At 46.0% G+C, this 20,054-nt stretch overlaps 1 protein-coding gene across 1 annotated transcript in view; it reads right to left on the bottom strand.

Annotated features, from left to right (window-relative positions):
• LOC115457684 (alpha-2-macroglobulin-like protein 1) overlaps window positions 1-20,054 on the bottom strand; it is a 34,333-nt gene that overhangs the window by 3,021 nt on the left and 11,258 nt on the right. Inside the window, exons 12-34 of the mRNA XM_030187226.1 lie at window positions 18,910-19,140; window positions 18,737-18,800; window positions 17,204-17,349; window positions 16,444-16,593; window positions 15,966-16,175; window positions 15,528-15,645; window positions 13,653-13,770; window positions 12,783-13,008; window positions 11,894-12,020; window positions 11,634-11,755; window positions 11,483-11,534; window positions 9,689-9,772; window positions 7,613-7,789; window positions 7,250-7,331; window positions 6,886-7,042; window positions 6,341-6,427; window positions 6,028-6,196; window positions 5,198-5,412; window positions 4,381-4,596; window positions 3,907-4,031; window positions 2,892-2,982; window positions 589-657; window positions 386-488 (exon numbers count right to left, since the gene is read on the bottom strand). Of these exons, the coding sequence (XP_030043086.1) occupies window positions 386-488; window positions 589-657; window positions 2,892-2,982; window positions 3,907-4,031; window positions 4,381-4,596; window positions 5,198-5,412; window positions 6,028-6,196; window positions 6,341-6,427; window positions 6,886-7,042; window positions 7,250-7,331; window positions 7,613-7,789; window positions 9,689-9,772; window positions 11,483-11,534; window positions 11,634-11,755; window positions 11,894-12,020; window positions 12,783-13,008; window positions 13,653-13,770; window positions 15,528-15,645; window positions 15,966-16,175; window positions 16,444-16,593; window positions 17,204-17,349; window positions 18,737-18,800; window positions 18,910-19,140 (3,139 nt within the window). The remainder of the gene's footprint in view (window positions 1-385; window positions 489-588; window positions 658-2,891; window positions 2,983-3,906; window positions 4,032-4,380; window positions 4,597-5,197; window positions 5,413-6,027; window positions 6,197-6,340; window positions 6,428-6,885; window positions 7,043-7,249; window positions 7,332-7,612; window positions 7,790-9,688; window positions 9,773-11,482; window positions 11,535-11,633; window positions 11,756-11,893; window positions 12,021-12,782; window positions 13,009-13,652; window positions 13,771-15,527; window positions 15,646-15,965; window positions 16,176-16,443; window positions 16,594-17,203; window positions 17,350-18,736; window positions 18,801-18,909; window positions 19,141-20,054) is intronic.

Below are 20,054 nucleotides of genomic sequence, written 5' to 3' on the forward strand. Positions count from 1 at the left end.
ATCAGAGATGGTGGCAGAGGTGGGATTGGGAGTTGGGTCTACAGGACTCCATGTCACACAGAGATGGTGGTAGAGGTGGGATTGGGAGTTGGATCTGCATAGCAGGTGTCACAGCTCTGAGTGACTCCATTCTGAAGGTTGCACAGTGAGATATGGTGGCAGAGGTGGAATTGGGAGTTGGGTCTGCAAGTGTCACAGGTCTGAGTGACTCTATACTGAAGGTCACAAAGTGAGAGATGGTGGCAGCAGTGGGATTGAGAGTTGGGTCGTCAGGTGTCACAGTTCTGAGTGACTCCATGTTAAAGGTCACACAGTGAGAGATGATGGCAGAGATATGGGATTTGAAACTGAGTGTGCAGGTGCTTATGTCACCATATGAAACCACCTGGCTTATAGTAGTCATAAACTTTCACAAATTCTGGCTGCTGGTTCCTCACTGGGATATCCTGTTTCATGGAGAATGTTAAAGTCTGGTTCTTCGAGGTCAACTGAGGCAAAGAGATAAAGAAATTTGGTTGACAAAAATACATTTTCTTTTTCTATAGCTTATTTTTAAAATTCTGAATTCCTCTCCTTTCCCGCTCTCACCTGATCCATGTACACGATGACTTCATTAAAAGTAACTTCAGTTTTCTTCACCAAGGGATTCTTTTCTATCTGAGAGTAGGAAGAAAGCGTATGAGACCGCAGCAGACAAGTGCATGATATCACATTGGACATAGAACAAGCTGGACAGTGCTGACACGTATTCAGATTTAATATGTTCCTGTTGCAAAGTGGGAATGTGAGGCAATGGAAGAGAGAGCTGCCCAAGATTACAGGGAGTGTCGGTGACAGAGGTGAAATCTGAACCCTGGCTTCCTAGATTCTAAGAGAGCAGCATACGATATGACATCCACAACAGGGCTTCGGTGTACCTAAACCATTATAGAATATTACCTCAAAGCCACACTGGAGCGCCAAAACGTAGGCACCTGCTCATTTATAGATACGTGACGGCAGGTAAAGGCCATATGGCCCATCCAGTCTGCCCATCCTCTGTAACCCCTAATTCTTCCTGTTCCTAAGCGATCCCACATGCTTATCCCATGCCTTTTTAAATTCTGGAACAGACCTCGACTCCACCACCTCCTCCGGGAGGCCATTCCACGCTTCCACCACCCTTTCTGTGAAATAATACTTCCTTAGGTTACTCCTAAGCCTATTCCCTCTTAACTTTGTCATATGCCCCCTCATTCCAGGCTCTCCTTCAGTTGAAAAAGGCTCTCTTCCTGTACATAAATGCCCTTGAGATATTTAAACATCTCTATCATGTCTCCTTTCTCCCTCCTCTCTTCCAGGGTATACATGTTGAGGTTCCTAAGCCTGTCCCTATAATTTTTGCGTTCAAGACCCCGTACTAATTTCGTAGCCGCCCTCTGGGCCAACTCTAGTGAACATAAAAAAATAAGACTAGCCGTACTGGGTCAGACTAATAGTCCATCCAGCCCAGTATCCTGCTTCCAACAGCGGCCAATCCAGGTCACATGTTCCTGGTAGAAACCAGAACTGAACGCAATACTGAAGGTGTGGTCACACCATGGAGCGATACAAAGGCATTTTATTTTCTATTTCTTTCCTAATAATTCCTAGCATCCTGTTTGCTTTTTTGGCCGACGCCACACACTGGGCACTTGGAGTGGAAATTTACATGCCTAAGTGGAGTGGAGGAGTGGCCTAGTGGTTAGAGCACCGGTCATGCAATCCAGAGGTGGCCAGTTCAAATCCCACTGCTGCTCCTTGTGATCTTGGGTAAGTCACTTAACCCTCCATTGCCTCAGGTACAAACTTAGATTGTGAGCCCTCATGGGACAGAGAAGTACATAAGTAATGCCATACTGGGAAAGACCAAAGGTCCATCGAGCCCGGTATCCTGTTTCCAACCAGGTCACAAATACCCAGCAAGATCCCAAAAAAGTACAAAACATTTTATACTGCTTATCCCAGAAATAGTGGATTTTCCCCAAGTCCATTTAATAACGGTCTATGGACTTTTCCTTTAGGAAGCCGTCTAAACCTTTTTCAAACTCCGCTAAGATAACCGCCTTTACCACATTCTCTGGCAACGAATTCCAGAGTTCAATTACACGTTGAGTGAAGAAAAGTTTTCTCCGATTCGTTTTAAATTTACTACATTGTAGCTTCATCGCATGCCCCCTAGTCCTAGTATTTTTGGAAAGCGTGAACAGACGCTGAATATAAATCACCTTGAGCTACTACTGATGTGAGCAAAATGTAAGTAAATAAATAAATATGCACAACTGAAAGTATTCTCTAAATTGTGAACATTGTTTAGTGATGTGCCTACAATACATGTACATCCCCTCACATTATGCACTAAGTAAATTTGGCATATACTTCATTGAACAGTGCCTAGCATGTAGAGCATAAACGCCCATTGTTGGCACCTCTTCCATAAAACTATGTACAAGTGAGGAAAGACATTTACTCTAAGCACTAGACCACTTCCTCCTCCAGAGACAGGACAGGCAACATTGCAAAGGAACAAAGAGAAACACTGAACAACGTCCGGAGCTTGATCCAAACATGCTTTTTGTCAGTTGCTTCTCTTGTTGGAGATGGCTATAGATTGATGAAACAGCTAAACTAGAGCTGAATAAATAACTAACAGTGGTATTGGGATATTCACTATCAGCTCTCTCACAGGTGGGAAGCCAGGACTCTTGTGTATGCGTAGGGGGAACTGTGACCTACATAAGCATTGCCCAAGGGACTACATCCTGCCCCCATGGCCTTATTAAGCAATTTCTATCTCTTCTGATCTTGCCCAAACATTTACCTTTTGTGTGGGAGGGCAGGTGAGGGGAGAGAGGTGGGACCTCCTTACGTACCATTTTCACAGAGTCCAGGTTGGCGGAATAGCCAGATAACATCTTTATTATGATCAGGGCCACGTTGGAGGCAGGCCAAGGCCCAGTGTATCTGCGGAGAGACAGCACAGCAGTGGTAATGTTGCCCTTCTAGTCAGGGCATCCAGGGGAACTAGGGGTTTCCTGCCCTGAAGACACTGCTCTGTGGAACAAAGTTCTTTTGGATGTTCACTCAGACTTTTCTTATTTCAAGTTTCCTAAAGTTCTTAAAGCCTGTTGTTTTCAACTGAGCAGAATTTGAAATTTGATAAATGCATATATAAAATAAAAAGGGTTACACCTCTCATATGTCCTGGAGGTAGTGTAATCCAAGGAGGTTTAATAAGACAGAAAGACGGCATGACATGAAAAAGTTGAAGCTGGTTTTCCCCAGCAGCTGCCATATTGGTGTACCCAAAACAAACCTCTGAAAAACTTGCCCAATCCACCCCCCCCCCCCACCCCACAACTCCCCTTTTAACAGAAAGAATGCAAATAATATAAACCTCAAGTTTACTGTTGTTTTTCAATAGCATCTGCGAATGTTTTGGGTCACTCAATATGGCGGCAAGCTTCAGCCCACATAATGGGCCGAATAGGCTAATGTCATCTCCTGTCTTATTAAACCTCCTTGATGTAATCAGAACTTCTACTCAACCAGACAAAAACAAAGTTTTATGACCTCACAGTAGCACTCAGGATCCAATCAGAAGCTCAAATGGATTTATGACCTCACAATGCAGCTGATTGACAAGGAGACCAATGGGAAGTCAGCATTAAGATGACATCACAATGCAGCTGCACACAGAGTGCTAGAAAGGAGCTTTTGAATGAAACGGGGCCTATGCAGATCGGTCCCTCGGCCTCGCACCAACACCCATTATACACATAGCCACATTAAAACCCTCCACTCCTAACCTAATTGGAGGTCATGGTTTGGCCTAATAAAGCTGCCCAGGGGGTTCTGTGGTCATGAGAGACTGAGCACACCACTTACCTGACATGAATAGTGAGATTCAACTGCATAGGGATGGAAACTGAGCAGTTCCAGGGTTTTACCTCCACACTGAGAGCAAAGATCAGATTACTTTTGGGGGGAGGGATGTGGTACCGCACAGTTGTCTGTCAAAAAATAAAGAGGATCTGTCACTTCTAATTCTGGAGGGCTCAAGAAATGGCCATGAGGATACAGAGCCTGTCACTTCTAGGATGGTTGGCTCAGGGGGATGGACACAGGGATACAGTTTGTCATGGCTAGGACAGGAGGGATCAGGGGATGGACACAGGGATACAGAGGACTGGAGGGCTCAGGGGAGGGTCATATGGATACAGATCTTGATTGAAGTTTATTGCCGGCTCCATTTGTGGTTGCCCATATGCCTAGGAAAGAATTCTGTACCTTGAGCACGTGATCCTTTTGCATCTGAGCTGAGGGCAGTGTAAACTACAGAGTAATATTCCTGGCACTCACCTGCGAATAGACACACCCATTTCCCTGGGCTTGTGCTCTGTACTCCCCGGGGACATCCGGGAGCCATACCTCCTGTAGCAGTAGCCGGGTGCTGTTATTCACAGTGAAATCATGTTGGAAGCCGGTTGGTGAGGTTACTGTCACATTTGTCCCTTTTGTGCCTGAGTCTAGGAGTTTGGTATAGGATGCCATGGCCTGAAGAGCCACCACAGTGTCCTGGAGAGAAAGGATGTGTGAGATCAGAGCCCATATGTGTTGTGTTCAAAGATTTCTTTCTTTTTCTGTCACTCTGTGCGATTACAACAATCTTGGGTATTTTGCTCTCCAAGCGTTAGGAGTGTCTGTTTTATTGTAGTTCCATTCTGGAACTCCTTACCAGTTATAATACACTTGGAAAGTTCTTATATTGTTTTTAGGAAGAAATTGGAAACTTTATTATTTGATAAGTGAAGATTTGTTCATTTTACTGAATTTGTATTTTCTGAGATGTTCTTTTCTTATTGGTGTGTTGTAAACCGTGGTGAACCCTTTTGGGAATACAGCGGTATATTAACGCTCAGATATAGATGTGTTTGTGTGTGTGTGTGTGTGTGTGTGTGTGTGTGTGTGTGTGTGGAGAGAGAAAGAGAGAGTAGTTTGTCTTAACTTTAATTACTCTTCACTGTGCAGTCACATCCCCTTCCCTTCTTCCTCCAGATAAGGTTGTCCAGCCACCTGTCGATACCTCGGCCCCCTGCACAGAGTTCTGGAGCTGAGCCCCCAGAGTAACGAAGTGAGTGATGGAGACACAGCCCTGACACTCTCTCCCCCACCTCACCTGCATTGTGGCAAAACCGCCCTGAGCATTCTGTTGCCGGGGAATCCAAGCAGCAATCTGAGATGCCTTCGCTATCTCCTCCCTTGATGGGTCTGCCTTAGACAGGTGGGCCAGCAGGGCGTAGGAGGCCACCTCCACCTCAGAGGAGTCCGGCTGCGACCAGAACTGGGATTTGCCTCCCTGTTTGGATTTCAGGTTCCAGTACACCTGGCCATCTATCGAAAGACAAAAGCCATCTTGAATGTCCCTGCAGTATATTACTACTACTACTACTTATCAGTGCTACTAGACGTACGCAGCGCTGAACACTTGAACATGAAGAGACAGTCCCTGCTCGACAGAGCTTACAATCTAATTAGGACAGACAAACAGGACAAGCAAGAGATAAGGGAATATTAAAGTGAGGATGATAAAATAAGGGTTCTGAACAAGTGAATAAGGGTTAGGAGTTAAAAGCAGCATCAAAAAGGTGGGCTTTTAGCTTAGATTTGAAGACGGCCAGAGATGGAGCTTGACGTACCGGCTCAGGAAGTCTATTCCAGGCATAATGTGCAGCAAGATAAAAGGAACGGAGTCTGGAGTTAGCAGTGGAGGAGAAGGGTGCAGACAAGAGAGATTTACCCAGTGAATGGAGTTTCTGGGGAGGAATGCAGGATCCTGACTGAGAACCACTGTGCTAACTAGCAAATTAAATGCCCCAGAGAAAGAAAATATGTAATATGGTAAAATCTAGTCAGATCAGCCTGTCTACAGCGACACAAAGCCACCTGGTTGTTAAACCTTGGCACTGTGCTGGATAATACCAAATGGAGGCAAGGCCCAGTACCCACCTTGTTCGACAGCCTGCTTGTATAATTTTCTCAGTAACAGTGCCCTGTTGCCCTCATCCCTCTTTCCAGACAGGGTAAAGCCATAGGCCATCATTGCCAGGAGGCAGGGGTTCTCCACAGCCGGGACGGCATTTCTCAGGTACTGCAGACCCTTCTCCAGCATTGGGTCCTGTAACACACAGAGACAGGCATTTCATGATCAGAGGCAGATGAGGGTCAGGCAGCCCCCTCAAAACGAGGCCAGCCCTCCAGTTCCTCTCCCCTCAGAGCGGTAACACACCCTTCAGTTATTTCATGTGACATGGGGACTCACCTCAGGCTGCCAATCACATTCTAGCAGTGATATGATGACGAAAGAAGCAAGGGCGATGCTCTCATCATCGTTAGTGTAAGCTCTCTCCTGCGATCAGAAACAAAGCTGGCTATAGTAAATGAAAAAACTTTTCCGAGAGAAAACCCGGCCCTGCGGCTCTCAGGGGACATCAGTAGAGAGCTCCCAGGCTTAACAGGGGACTAATAATGTCCAGCTCAAAGAAACCAGAAGTCCTCTGTGTCAAAGGGATGGCAGATGCCAGGCTTCAACCGCAACGGGACTGAGATGACTGAAGCATGGGCAGAAGTCAGTCTCCCTGTGTAGTGGGAATGATCTCAGGGGCAAGGATGAGGGTGGAGTAGAAAAAATAAGAAATCTAAATTTAGTCAGTGACTGGTTACTCAGGCCCCCTTATAACTGCTGTGCTGGGAAGACAGCTACTCCTTCTGTAGGGCAGATCCCCACCGAGAGACATTTCAGAAGGAACTTAATTCCCATAAAGCGGCTCCTCACAGGCCTAAACAACCATTCCATGAAGTTCAGACCTTTATCAAACTCTTGAAGAGTCGGCCTTTCATGCGGAAAGCGCCACTGGGCAACTGGTTGTCCTCGATCCAAGCTGCAGCTTCTCTGATGTAATGTTCATCCACCTGGATATAAGATTTAGTTGCATACAGGGACTTTACCACTAATGCTGTCAACCTGCAGGGGAAAAGAACTGTAAATAAACAGTCCAAGAGACAGAAAGAGAGGGATGCACACAGTGAAGAAAAAGAAAGAGAGAGGAGAAGATTCTGGGCAGTATTATCTAGCAACGGAAAAGTCCTGCTAAAATGAATTTACTGTGTATTTATTGAAAGAAAGAGGTGGGATATGAGACCTTCTAGTAATCTGCAATCCCTTCCATACCACATGTTTCCTTCTGGATCTCTCTCACCAAAGGGACTGAAGGAGCCATCCGAGCGCCTATAGTTTAGAATGCGTTCATAACCTGGGGGCAGGAAGGGGCAGAGAGATGAGGACATGTCAACTGCTGGCAGTTCGGGTTCCTAAGCCCCTCTCCGCCTCTATTTTCTATCATTCCATCTCTCATACTCCACTACTCCCATCACAGTCAGCCACCCCCCCCACACACACACACCTGACACCTGTTTCTCCATCGCCCCTCTACACATCCATTTGTCATCTGTTTTAATCAGTCCATCCATCCTACTTGTCTCTTTCTTCACTCTTCCTCCCTTTCCCCCATATAACAGGAAAGGTTCTACATACCTTGCTCCAGAAACTGCACAGCCTTTCTCTTAATTGGCTCTGTCAGTTGTCCAGAACTTTCCAAGTACTGCACAATAAAGATATTAGGAGCCAGCTTAGACATCGTCTCCTTTCCAGAGCCATAGGGCATTGCTAAATGGTTATTCATGTTCTGCAGGGCATTTCCCATCATATCCCCTGGCAAGAGGAAGACAAGAGCAGGGAATGAATGTACAACTGGAATCGGATCATTTGCTTTCATTTGTTGCATTATATCACAGTACGTATCCTAGAAATCATGTACCTTATTCAGAATTGACCCATTGGGGAGGCATTAACCTTCCAGCGTAGTGGGATATTTCCAGGTAAGATGGATTCACAATGCACCTTTCTATAAACAATTTCAAGAACTCTTTACCTCATACGTCAGTAAAGCCTGCGAGGGAATCCATGGGACTGTTAGATCATGAAGGCGCAAAAGGGGCACTCAGGGAGGACAAGGCCATAGTGGAGAAACTGAATTAATTCTTTGCTTTTGTCTTTACAGAAGAAGATGTAAGAGATCTGCCTGTACTGGAAATGGTTTTCAAGGGTGATGATGCGGAGGAACTGAAAGAAATCTCAGTGAACCTGGAAGATGTTCTGAGCCAAATTGACAAATTAAAGAGTAGTAAATCACCTGGACCAGATGGCATACATCCAAGGGTACTCCAAGAACTCAACAATGAAATTGCTGATCTACTGTTAGTAATATGTAACCTGTCGTTAAAATGGTCTGTAGTACTGAAGATTGGAGGGTGGCCAATGTGACGCTGATTTTTTAAAAGGGTGATCCAGGAAATTGCAGACAGGTAAGCCTGACTTCAGTGCCAGACAAAATATTGGAAACTATTATAAAGAATAAAATTAGGGAACATGTAGACAAACATGGTTTAATGAGAAAGAGTCAGCATGGGTTCAGCCTTTGCTTCATTTCTTTGAAGGCATGGATAAAGCCGGTTGATGTAGTTGTATCTAGATTTTCAGAAAGCTTTTGAGAAATTTCCTGATGAGAGACCGCTGAGAAAATTAAAGAGTCATGGGATAGGAGGCAAAGTTCTGTTGTGGATTAGGAATTGGTTATTGGACAGAAAACAGAGGGCAGGGTTTAATAGCCATTTTTTTCAACGGAGGAGGGTGAATAGTGGAGTGCCACAGGGATCACTACTGAGACCAGCGCTATTTAACATATTTATAAATTATATGGAAATCAGAACGACGAGTGAGGTGATTAAAGTTGCAGACGACACAAAATTATTCAAGGTTGTTAAAACGTGTGCAGACTGTGAAACTGGAAGGCTGGGCCTCCAAATGGCAGATGAAATTTAACGTGGACAAATGCAAGGTGATGCACAATGGAAAGGATAATGCTAGGGTCCACCTTGGGGGTCAGCATTGAAACATAGTAACATAGTAGATGACGGCAGAAAAAGACCTATACGGTCCATCCAGTCTGCCCAACAAGATAAACTCATATGTGTATACCTTACCTTGATTTGTACCTGCCTTTTTCAGGGCACAGACCGTACAAGTCTGCCCAGCAGTATTTCCCGCCTCCCAACCACCAGTCCCGCCTCCCATCACTGGCTCTGCACAGACCGTATAAGTCTGCCCTCCACTATCCTCGCCTCCCAACCACCAACCTCTCTTCCCCCACCTGCTCTGCCACCCAATTTCGGCTAAGCTTCTGAGGATCCATTCCTACTGCATAGGATTCCTTTATGCATATCCCACGCATGTTGAAGAAAAAGATCTAGGTGTCATTGTAGATAATACGCTGAAATCATCTGACCCAGTATGGCTACTCTTATGTTCTTATGTGGTGATATGCCAAGACACCTCAGAGGTAAGGAAAATTAAAGTGGGGAAGTGGAAACGTGGCAGGGGGTGAGAGGTGGGGAGGTCAGCTGTGTCACTGCAATTAATGCTTCTGAGAATGGCCAGGAACTGATATTAAGAAAGCTATTTTCAATAGGCTAACAAGGAAATGCCCCAAACAGCTAGAAGATATCTGCATAGCTCTCCTAAGGAGCACAACAGCGATTGTGTCACTCTTACCTATGATAGAGAACTGGGCTGTGGCTGATCCTGGTATCACCTCCTTAGGAAGATCTATTGGGATGACTTCTGTAGATAAATTTCCTGAACATTAAAAAGAAATGAGGTCAGATACAATGGAATTGGCAAATATTGCCTGAATTTTCTCAAGTTGTCAGTGGATTTGAATATCACTTCTTTCCTCCGCACAGATCTACAGGCCTCGAACTGTACTTTCATACAGTGATTTATCCATGACTCTGAGTGTCCTCAGTCAGTGACTGATCCACTTGCCTGTGGCTCCTGTTTCCTTCCTAATCAGTCCATAGTACACAGTATTTGAAGGAATTATCTTAGCTGGCAATTTCCTGCTTCTCCTCACGGAGGTTCATAACACACATTCTGTGCCCATCTTAATTAGCATAATTTATAATCTAGACACTTCACTCAAATCTATTTATGCATGTGACCAGGGGCGTATCTGAAATGCGACGGTAGGGGGGGGGCACATTATAGCCCCCCCATGCCGTCGTCATCCCCCCCTGCCACCACTGCCTGTGCCGACCCCCCCCTGCCGCCGTCATCTACCTTTGACATGCAGCGACGTCAGACTCCGAAAGGAGCAGCTTTCAACAGCACGGACTCCGGAGGACGAAAAAGAACTTTAAAAGACCTCGGCTCGGAAGGAATTTTTTTAAAGGCAGCGGCAGGAGGAAGCGGACCTCGGCTGGCGGGGGTTGGGGTCCCCCGCCAGCAAAGGTAGGTGACGGCAGTAGGGGGGCCCAGGCGAAATCTGCGGGGGCCCAGGCCCCCGTGGCCCCACGCAGATACACCCCTGCATGTGACAATGGCTTCATGGTTGTCTTAGCCCAGAGTGCCTAATGGAGGTGACCATGGAGTCTATTTTCCCGTTCCCTCTCTATGTTGCATCTTTAATACTGTAAGGAGGCTGGGGAGTCTAAGCAGGTTAGGATAAGGTATGGGTCAAGACTACATCCCCCACAAGACCCTGAGAGAAGGAATCAGGGTGGTAGGATCAAAAACCTGTTAGGGACTCCACAGGGAAGGGAGGGATGTAAAGACTGGAAAGAGTAGCTGCTATGGCAGACAAGGGCCAGAAGGGGGAGCAGTGATGAAAAAGCTCAATTTCCTTGGGTTAAAAATCAGTACACCTGGGAGGAAGGAGAGAGCTCAAACTGCTAGAGAAGCAGAGTTAATGGAGTGCTTGGAGGAAGGAGAGTCTGGGGGTTCCAGCACACCAGGTTTGGAGGAACAGATGAACTGTAATTATACCCTAGTGCAAGGTTGCAGGGGATTGAAGGCAGCAGGTGGTCACAGGAGCCCAGTTGCTGTGTAGAGCGAGGTGAACTGCCAGCCTGCTGCAACCACCCAATAGGAGAGACTTTAAAACTGAAAGCCAGGAGGCATGGACTTTTTTGATTTTTCTTTTGGCAGTGAATGGGGCAGTGGCCTGTTTGGGACTGAGTTTTGAACCTGGGACATTCAGGGAATGGACATTTGGGGAGAGAAAGAGGAATAAACCGTTTTGTACTAAAAGCTGGGCTGTCTTGAGAAACTTTGTGGGTTGACTGTTGGAAGAAGACCGTTTCCAGAGGGATATATGCAGCCTTGTTACAACACACAGAACCTTAGGGAGTCATTCATAGTTCTGAATGTCACGTCTCCCCCTGCCCCTATGGAGGACCTGAAAGATCAACACTACAATTCAGACAGTCGCTTTCAAAGCCTCACCTTTTCTCTTAGTAAATTCTTTTTTTTTTTTTTTTTTTAAAGAATTAAAGCATGGTTTTCTACCTTCAGCACAAAGCAGGCTGCTATGAGAAAGCTCCACCAGAACGCCCTCAGCCTTAAGAGGAAGGGAAGAGAAGATTTGCAAATTAGAATCTTCTCATAACATTATGCTCAAGACCAGCCTTAGACACATGTCTGCCCTTTGTCAACTGACCTGTACAAGGACTTCTTTTACCACTGTGTCCGTGCCAACATCTTCTGAAACTGCTGGTCTCTCTCCATCGCAGATCTCTCCTTTGTCCAGTGCTTCAGCTGTCACCTGAAATGTCATCACACCTGGACAGAAGGTAAGGTCCATGTGGTTACCAATGCTAAGCACTCAAACCAGTAGCTTCCCAGTTCTTTTCTGTGACCGAGGGGTGCTGCCATTTGAAGCAGAAGGAACCCCCAGAATAAGCGAAGGCGATGCCTTACCTAGGGCTGTAGCAGTCACGTTCCAGGAGAAGATTTTTGACTCCTGGGCCCTCAAGCAGCTGGTGTAGGTGCAGTTCCTGCAGGGCTTCATCTCAAAACCCTCCCTTCTCTTCATGGTAACTCGCACCTACAGCATTTCGTCACATCAAAAACATTGTCAGTCTTTCATTCCTCTGTCCTCGCCTTTCTCCCTCGCTGGGATATTTTCTTTCCCTTCCATGATTTTGCTTGTATGCACTGTTTTATACAATTTTATTACGTATGTTCTTTTGTAAATCGATTCATTTTCAAAGCACTTAGCCTTCCAAAGTTCCGTGGAACTTTGGAAGGCTAAGTGCTTTGAAAATATGCCTGAAAAAATTATTTATTTATTGCACTTGTATCCCACATTTTCCCACCTCTTTGCAGGCGCAATGTGGTTACAAAACATCATGGACAGTGGAAATAAGAAGAGAATAGATATTTGGTATTACAGAAGGATTTTGGGTTACATGGTAATGGAATACATGATAGTGATATAACAGAAGGCATTATTGACATTTCTGGATATATGTGGGGAGTTTCACATGTTTTGATCTTTGTGGTATATCTTGTCGAAGAGATGGGTCTTTAGTAGTTTACGGAAGTTGGTCAGTTCATAGGTCGCTTTTAGGTTGCCTGGCAATGCGTTCCAGAATTGCGTGCTCATATAGGAAAAGGTTGATGCGTGCATTAATTTGTATTTTAGACCTTTGCAGTTGTTGATTTAAGTGGTATATACATTTTTACTATAAAATAGATAAATAGGAGGCTGGGGACTAGAATAAGCACATCCTGTCCCTCACATTTATGCACTGGGTCACGTGGCCGAGGACTGGTGTAACATGAATGAGTTAACCTTATCACTCACCTGGATTTCGTGGGGCATGTAATTGAACAGAATGGCATTTATGGAGCTGCTTTCTCCTCTGATCAATGAATATGGCAGTCTCATTTCCATGAAAAAAGATTTAAAGGTTCTTAGTCTCGCTGGTGCTGAGAGCCCGAAGCCAGCATCTGCCATGCAGAACATGGAAGCCTCCCAGTCTGTGATGGTGTCAGGGACTGTGAGTGACATGCTTGCGGTTCCAGAAGAGCTAGGGAAAAACAGAGAAAGTCCATGGAGAAGACAATATCCTCTCTATAATGTCTAATGCAGGGTTCTTGCAGGATCTCCTCTGTATCTAATGCAGGTTTCTGTGGGTTCCTGCAGGATCTCCCAGTGCAGGGGACACCTCTGTATCTATTGCAGGTTTCTGGGGGTTCCTGCAGGATCTCTCAGTGGAGGAGACACTGTCCTCCTCTGTATCTAATGCAGGTTTCTGGGGGTTCCTGCAGGATCTCTCAGTGCAGGGGACACCTCTGTATCTAATGCTGGTTTCTGGGGGTTCCTGCAGGATCGCTCAGTGCAGGGGACACTGTCCACCTCTGTATCTAATGCAGGTTTCTGGGGGTTCCTGCAGGATCTCTCAGTGCAGGGGACACTGTCCTTCATATGAAATGCAGGATTCCATAACCCACAATATGTTCCAGAATGTGTATATTGTTGGCTCCATTAAGAGACATTCCCAGGATATGTTCAGGTCAGGAGATGACATTTTGAAATCTCATGCACCTTTCAGCAGAAAGAGCAGCTGCAGATGGTCGTTCACAATTCCCAGGCGCAGTAATTTCTGAACTGCAGCTAAAATTTATCCCATTAGAGGTGAACAGATACCATATAGAGAAAATAAATACTTACTCTATGGGTATCAGATCCCAGACCCAGGTTTTGGGGAAATACGAACGGATACTCTCGAGCTGTGACTTCATGCGGACATTTGCGTCTTCTGTGTACAGTGTAGATGTCTCATCCAGATCTGCCAAGTGAAAAAGCATTTACCATCTTATTTCTTGCATTTGTATCCCACATTTTCCCACCTCTTTGCAGGCTCAATGTGGCTTACAATACATCATGAGTGGTAGAAATATAATAGAAAATAGAAAAGGATCTTGGGCAACATGATAATGATAAAACATGATATTGTTATAACAAGCAGATATTGTAAGATCTGAATTTATGTGGAGGAGTTGTGTATATGCATATTGGTTGGTCTTTGTGGTATGCCTTGTTAAAGAGAGGGGTCTTTAGTAGTTTGTGAAAGTTCGTTAGTTTGTAGATCGCTTTTAAATTGCGCGGCAGCGCGTTCCATAACTGTGTGCTCAAATCTATATATATAAAAGGCAACCCCAACGTTCTGAAGCCTCCACGGAAGTTGAGGCGCCCGAGATATCCGGTGTGCCCTGGAGTGTCTGCACCGCCCTCGCGTCAAAACGTCATGACGTTGAGGGCTGAGCTATTGACACTCCAGGGCCGAAACGGCCCACAGCGAACAAGGCAAGTAGCTTCGAGGGACAGAGGGAGGGGGCCCCTTGCTAGCGCCCATTTCATTCCGCTCAGAAACGGGCATTTTTTCCTAGTAGGTAAGGTTTGACGCTGCATTAATTTGTATTTTAGACCTTTGCAGTTAGGGAAGTGCAGACCGAGGAATGTGTGGGATGATCTTTTGGCATTCCTGGGTGTTAAGTATGTCAGGTCTGGCATGTAGGCTGGGGCATCTCCGTGAATGATTTTGTGAACTAGGGAGCAAATTTTGAACGTGATTCGTTCTTTAAGTGGGAGCCAGTGTAGTTTTTTCTCGGCGGGGCTTAGCATTTTCATATTTTGTTTTGCCAAATACGAGTCTTGCTGCAGTGTTCTGGGCTGTCTGAAGTTTCTTGATTATTTGCTCTTTACAGCCGGCGTAGAGTGCGCTGCAGTAATCTAGATGGCTGAGCACCATTGATTGTACCGGGTTACGGAAAACAGTCTTTGGGAGTCCGAGGCTCTTATTAGGGACTTATTATGTAAAGCTTGTGTCTGCCCTGATGGTTGTAGCTATAAGATGTGAGACTCTGCTATGTACGGAGTGTGAAAGAGTAAGCTTGCTTACACCCTACTGTTCCTTTTGTAACAGAAGTGATACCATGGTGCATGAGAGAGCAGACCCAAGACTTCCTTCTGTCCCTGTGTAACCCTGGTGAGACCATGCTTTATATGGTGTGTGAGTGGCGGGGGGGGGGGGGTGCATTTGTCTTCTGTCCAGCTGTTACAGGATGAGACCATGCTCACTGATGCTTACCTTCTGTCCTGCTGTCACCAGGGCCGCCGAGAGGTGGGGGGGGGGGGATGGAGGGGGGACAAAATTCCCCGGGCCTGGGCCTCCAGGGGGGGCCTGGCCCGCCCGCCCTCCGTCGCTCCCTGGCATTGAACTTAAGCGCCTCACCTTCGAAAGCACAGCAAGCAGCGGCAGATCACTCCTTCCTTCCGTGTCCCGCCCTCGCGGAAGTTACGTCAGGCGAGGGCGGGACACGGAAGGAAGGAGTGGTCTGCCGCTGCTTGTTGCTGCGCTTTCGAAGGTGAGGCGCTTAAGGTCGGTGGAGAGAGGGCTCAGTGGCGGGTGGGCCCGGTGACCTCGGGTGGGGGGGGCCCCGGGGGCGGCCTTGTCCCGGGCCTGGCCCAGTCTTTCGGCGGCCCTGGCTGTCACAGAGGTGAGACCATGCAATCAGCGGAGTGTGAGAGGTAGGATTTGCTTACCTAGCGTAGCCCCGAGCTCATCATCATCTCTAGTCTGGGAAGCCACGGGAGGGTAATAGTAATGACATTCTGGAGCTTTCTTCACCTCAGTATTGGTTATTATTTTTAAAGCTATGTTCTGTATTAGAGAAGGAGAAGCATTGATAGTGGATTATACAGCAGTACCCTACCCCAGAAATCGTTTACGTTGCCCAGAGCAAACTGTCCAGTACTGACCCAATAACACTCTTTACCAGAAATATCAAAGCAAGCTTTACAGATAAAATAAGTCTACCAGACACAGCCACAGCCTCAGAATGTTCTGTCTCTCGTTCTCTTTCTTGTGTGGTTTCACAGTTTCTCTCTCGGACCGTTCATCTTTCTTTCCCTTTGACTGTGCCTCTACTGTCTCTCCGTCCATCTGTCTGTCCCTGTTATACAGATCTAGGACTTTCCTACCTGAAAAATGCTGAAGACATCACGTTGGTTTTGGTTGCTGAATGGAATGCCAATGGAACGCTTCCTCACTGGGTGACCGGAAACTTCTAGCAGCTGTTCGGGGAGTGATCTTTTCTGGTACCATGGCCTTGGTCTCTGGCATGGAGGATCCACCTCCATGACACTGTCTGGGTAACCCACCTGATTCAAGACAGGAAGCAACCTATATATCTGAGAACAGAGGAGAGAATCCAGAGTCAGTGTGGTATTAAAGCAGACCGGAGAATTCCTCAGGCTGAAATCTGTGTGTGCAGTGGTAAAGGACACCTGCCCTTTCCTCAGGCTGGAATCTGTGTGTCCAGTGGTAAAGGGCACCTGCCCTTTCCTCAGGCTGGAATCTGTGTATCCTAGGCTGGGATTGCTGTGTGCATATGCTGCTTTATATTCTGAGACGTTCAGACGCAAGGTACCAAAAAGATAAGTAAATGGAACCACTTACGCTGCTGTTGGTTAGTTCAGCCGCTGGTCTTTCAAGCAGGATACTCTTATCCAGGACACGGACTGCGCAGAGTGAGCCTGGCTCCGCATTCAGCCAGAGACTGACACTGGACGAAGGGAGACATTCAAACTCTGAAAACTCCAAGCTTACCTGGAGACAGACAATGCACAGTGATTAGGACAGAGTTCTGCCAGAGATCTAAAACAGGGAATATAACAGACAGAGTCACACAGTCATCCAGCAGTACTACAGCCCATCCATATGTCACTGCTAAAGATCCTCAGTGCCCCTCAATCACTATAACATAATCAGTGGAATGGAATGGGTGGCCGTGAATCGCTTGTTTACTGTTTCCAAAAATACTAGAATGAGGGGGTATGCAATGAAGCAATTAAGTACTAAATTTAAAAGAAATCATACAGTTCAACGTGGAATTAAACTCTGGAATTTGTTGACAGAGAATGTGGTAAAAGCATTTAGCTTAGCAGGGTTTAAAAAAGAGTTGGCTAACTTCCTAAAAGAAAAGTCCATAAGCCATTATTAAGAAGGACTTGGGGAAAATCCACTACTTATTTCTAGGATAAGCAGCATAAAATGTATTTTACTGTTTTGGGATCTTGCCAGGGACTTGTAACCTGGATTAGCCACAGTTGGAAACAGGATGCTGGGCTTGATGGACCTTCAGTCTGTCCCAGTATGACAATGTTTATGTTCTTACGTTCTCTGTGCCTTTCCCAGGCTTTACTGTTCCTCCTCTTACCTTGTTATTGAAGCACTTGGATACCTTGAACTGGGAGCTGTCAGCTGAAACTTTGCCACTGGGTAAGATCATGAATATTAGTATCCTGGCAAGAGGCGCTATGTCAGCATTTATGGGAACTGTGATCCCAAAGGACCCTCTCAGCACTGGAGGAAAAAACAAAATAAGGGAAGTTTAGTTCAGTGTTTTGTTTTTTTTTTATTTGGGAGTTGATATTTCGTCCTTCAATGAAAAATCAGAGCAGTGCAGAATAAAATGAAAACAGTAGAAAGGATCTACTGGAAAAAAAAAAGGGATGGAACAGAATGAAAATCAGCTAGGAGGGACATGAGGCAGATCGATGGAAAGACCTGGGAGAACCCGAAATCAGGATAGGACTGCTCACAGCCAAGTACCCTGGGAAGAGCATTTGAAAGGGAGGGAGCGGCACAGAAGAAGGTTGATTCTAGATGAGAGCAGCGAACAGGGGGGAGAAGGCAACCGGAAAGTCCTGGAGGGAGTGTAGGGGGGGAAATAAGGACAGAGAGATAGGAAGAGTTACCAGAATGTAAAACCTTGTGAGCCAAGATCAGGTATAAAAATGTAATGAGTTTATCGTCTCGGGCAGACTGGATGAACCATACAGGTCTTTATCTGCCGCCATTTACTATGTAAGAATGTTAAATTGTACGCCAGGGATGGTGGACAAGAAGGACAGAGACGTGATCAGACCTGCGAGAGTGTGAGGGGAACTTCTGGAAGGTCAGAGTAGACAATGTTACAGTGACCCACGCGGGAGGAAACCAGTGAGCTTGGTAAGGACGGATCATCTAGGTAACTGCAGAGGGAACGGATGAAGCAGGCTCTGACTGTGGAAGAGATATGAGAGCTGAAGGACAGTTGGGAATACTAGCAGATAAGGTGGGGGGGTCAACAGCCTGGAGATTCCTGGAGGTAGTGGTTAGTGTTGGGCGGGACTGAGGGGGAGGGTGATGAAGTATGAATGTGATCAGGTGATGGTCAGAAATGGGCAGAGCAGAGACGCAGAGGTTAGAGGGCGAGCAGGTGACTTACGTTCCTACCCGTACCCTCCGCTCTCAAAACAAATCCCTCCTTTCAGTACCCTTCTCCACCACCGCCAACTCCAGACTCCGCCCTTTTTCCCTCGCCTCACCCCACGCTTGGAACAAACTCCCTGAGCCCATACGCCAAGCCCCCTCCCTGCCCATCTTCAAATCTCTGCTTAAAGCCCACCTCTTCAATGTTGCCTTCGGCACCTAACCTCTACACCTCTGCCCAGGAAACCTAGACTGCCCAACTTGACATTTCGTTACTTAGATTGTAAGCTCCTTTGAGCAGGGACTGTCCTTCTTTGTTTATTTTGTACAGCGCTGCGTAACCCTAGTAGCGCTCTAGAAATGTTGAGTGGTGGTGGTGGTGGTGAATCAAGGGATAACGGAGAGAGGGCTGGATTAGTACCATTACTGAGGGTCTGGCTCTGTTCTCACCAGATACCTGCCGGTGGTACCAGTTCAAGTAAATGTTTGAACTTACCAGAGGTTCTGCTGACGTTCAGCAACTTCTGTCCGTTCTGAACAATTCTCCCTCTGCCTAAAACCTATGGGAGAGAAGAGAGTCGGGCAGAACAGAGAGCACTTTTGAACGGGTACACAAGTGACTTTATCTACCCCCATTTCTTTGTTAAATTTCCTAGAAGAAAAGCTCACCAAATAGTGTAATAAGAGATGTTGATCCCCTCCTGCCAGGTCACTGCCCCGCACAATGTAGTCCACTTCCAGCTCATGGTTCAGGCCGCAGGACAGCGTGTCGTCAGGTGGATGGATATTCATGAGAGTGTTGAGCAGTGAATGGAAAGGGGTCACGGTCATTATAGCATCCTTGTAATAAGAAGCCATATATCCCGGTTCAGCCACTGGCTTCTCCTTCTTATATATACCCTGCAAAAAAAAAAAAAGAGACTTAGGGCTTGTGCTTTCCATTGCTGATTATTGATTTATTTATTTTATTACATTTGTATCCCACATTTTCCCACCTATTTGCGGGCTCAGTGTGGCTTACAATACATTGTAATGATGGAAATACAATTTGTTACAATCGGTTATGGATTACATTGCGAGAAGTTAAGCGAGACAAAGTCAAGGTATCGTTAGGGAATAGGACAAGGAAAAGAACAATGGAACAATGGAAAGAGACAACGGGAAATTGGTAGGGTGATAAACCTTCACTCACAGAAAATGTTATACCGAATGTTCTTTTGCTAAGGTTCTAAGTGTGATGAGAGTTCAGAAAAGATTGTCCGTGGGGGCAGAATCCTGGCCATGGATATAAATGACAAACATTTGTCATATGTGCCAGCTAGGTTTAGATATGGCCCCCCCCCCCTTTTTGCTCCCTCCATTTCCCTTTTCCACCCCTCCTTTTCTTTTCTGTGTTGTTTATTGGCGGGGTGGTGAAGAGGGGTTGGCAGACTTATACGGGGTCTGTGCCGGAGCCAGTGATGGGAGGCGGGACTGGTGGTTGGGAGGTGGGAAATACTGCTGGACAGACTTATACGGTCTGTGCCCTGGAAAAGACAGGTACAAATCAAGGTAAGGTTTACACATATGTTTGTCTTGTTGGGCAGACTAGATGGACCGTGCAGGTCTTTTTCTGCCGTCATCTACTATGTTACTATGTTTACATGTTTTTCTTAATAGTATGATTGATTCTTTCATATCACAAATGGAATTCTTTTCTTAATTTTATGTTGATTTCTTTTACATTTTTATTATAAACCACTTTGACCTTCTTTTAATGTTGTTTGTTACACATTATTTTGTATGTTTCTTGTGTTCCCCGCATAGTTTTGAGT

The sequence above is a fragment of the Microcaecilia unicolor genome, chromosome 14 (assembly GCF_901765095.1).
Source record: "Microcaecilia unicolor chromosome 14, aMicUni1.1, whole genome shotgun sequence".
Classification (NCBI taxonomy): domain Eukaryota; kingdom Metazoa; phylum Chordata; class Amphibia; order Gymnophiona; family Siphonopidae; genus Microcaecilia; species Microcaecilia unicolor.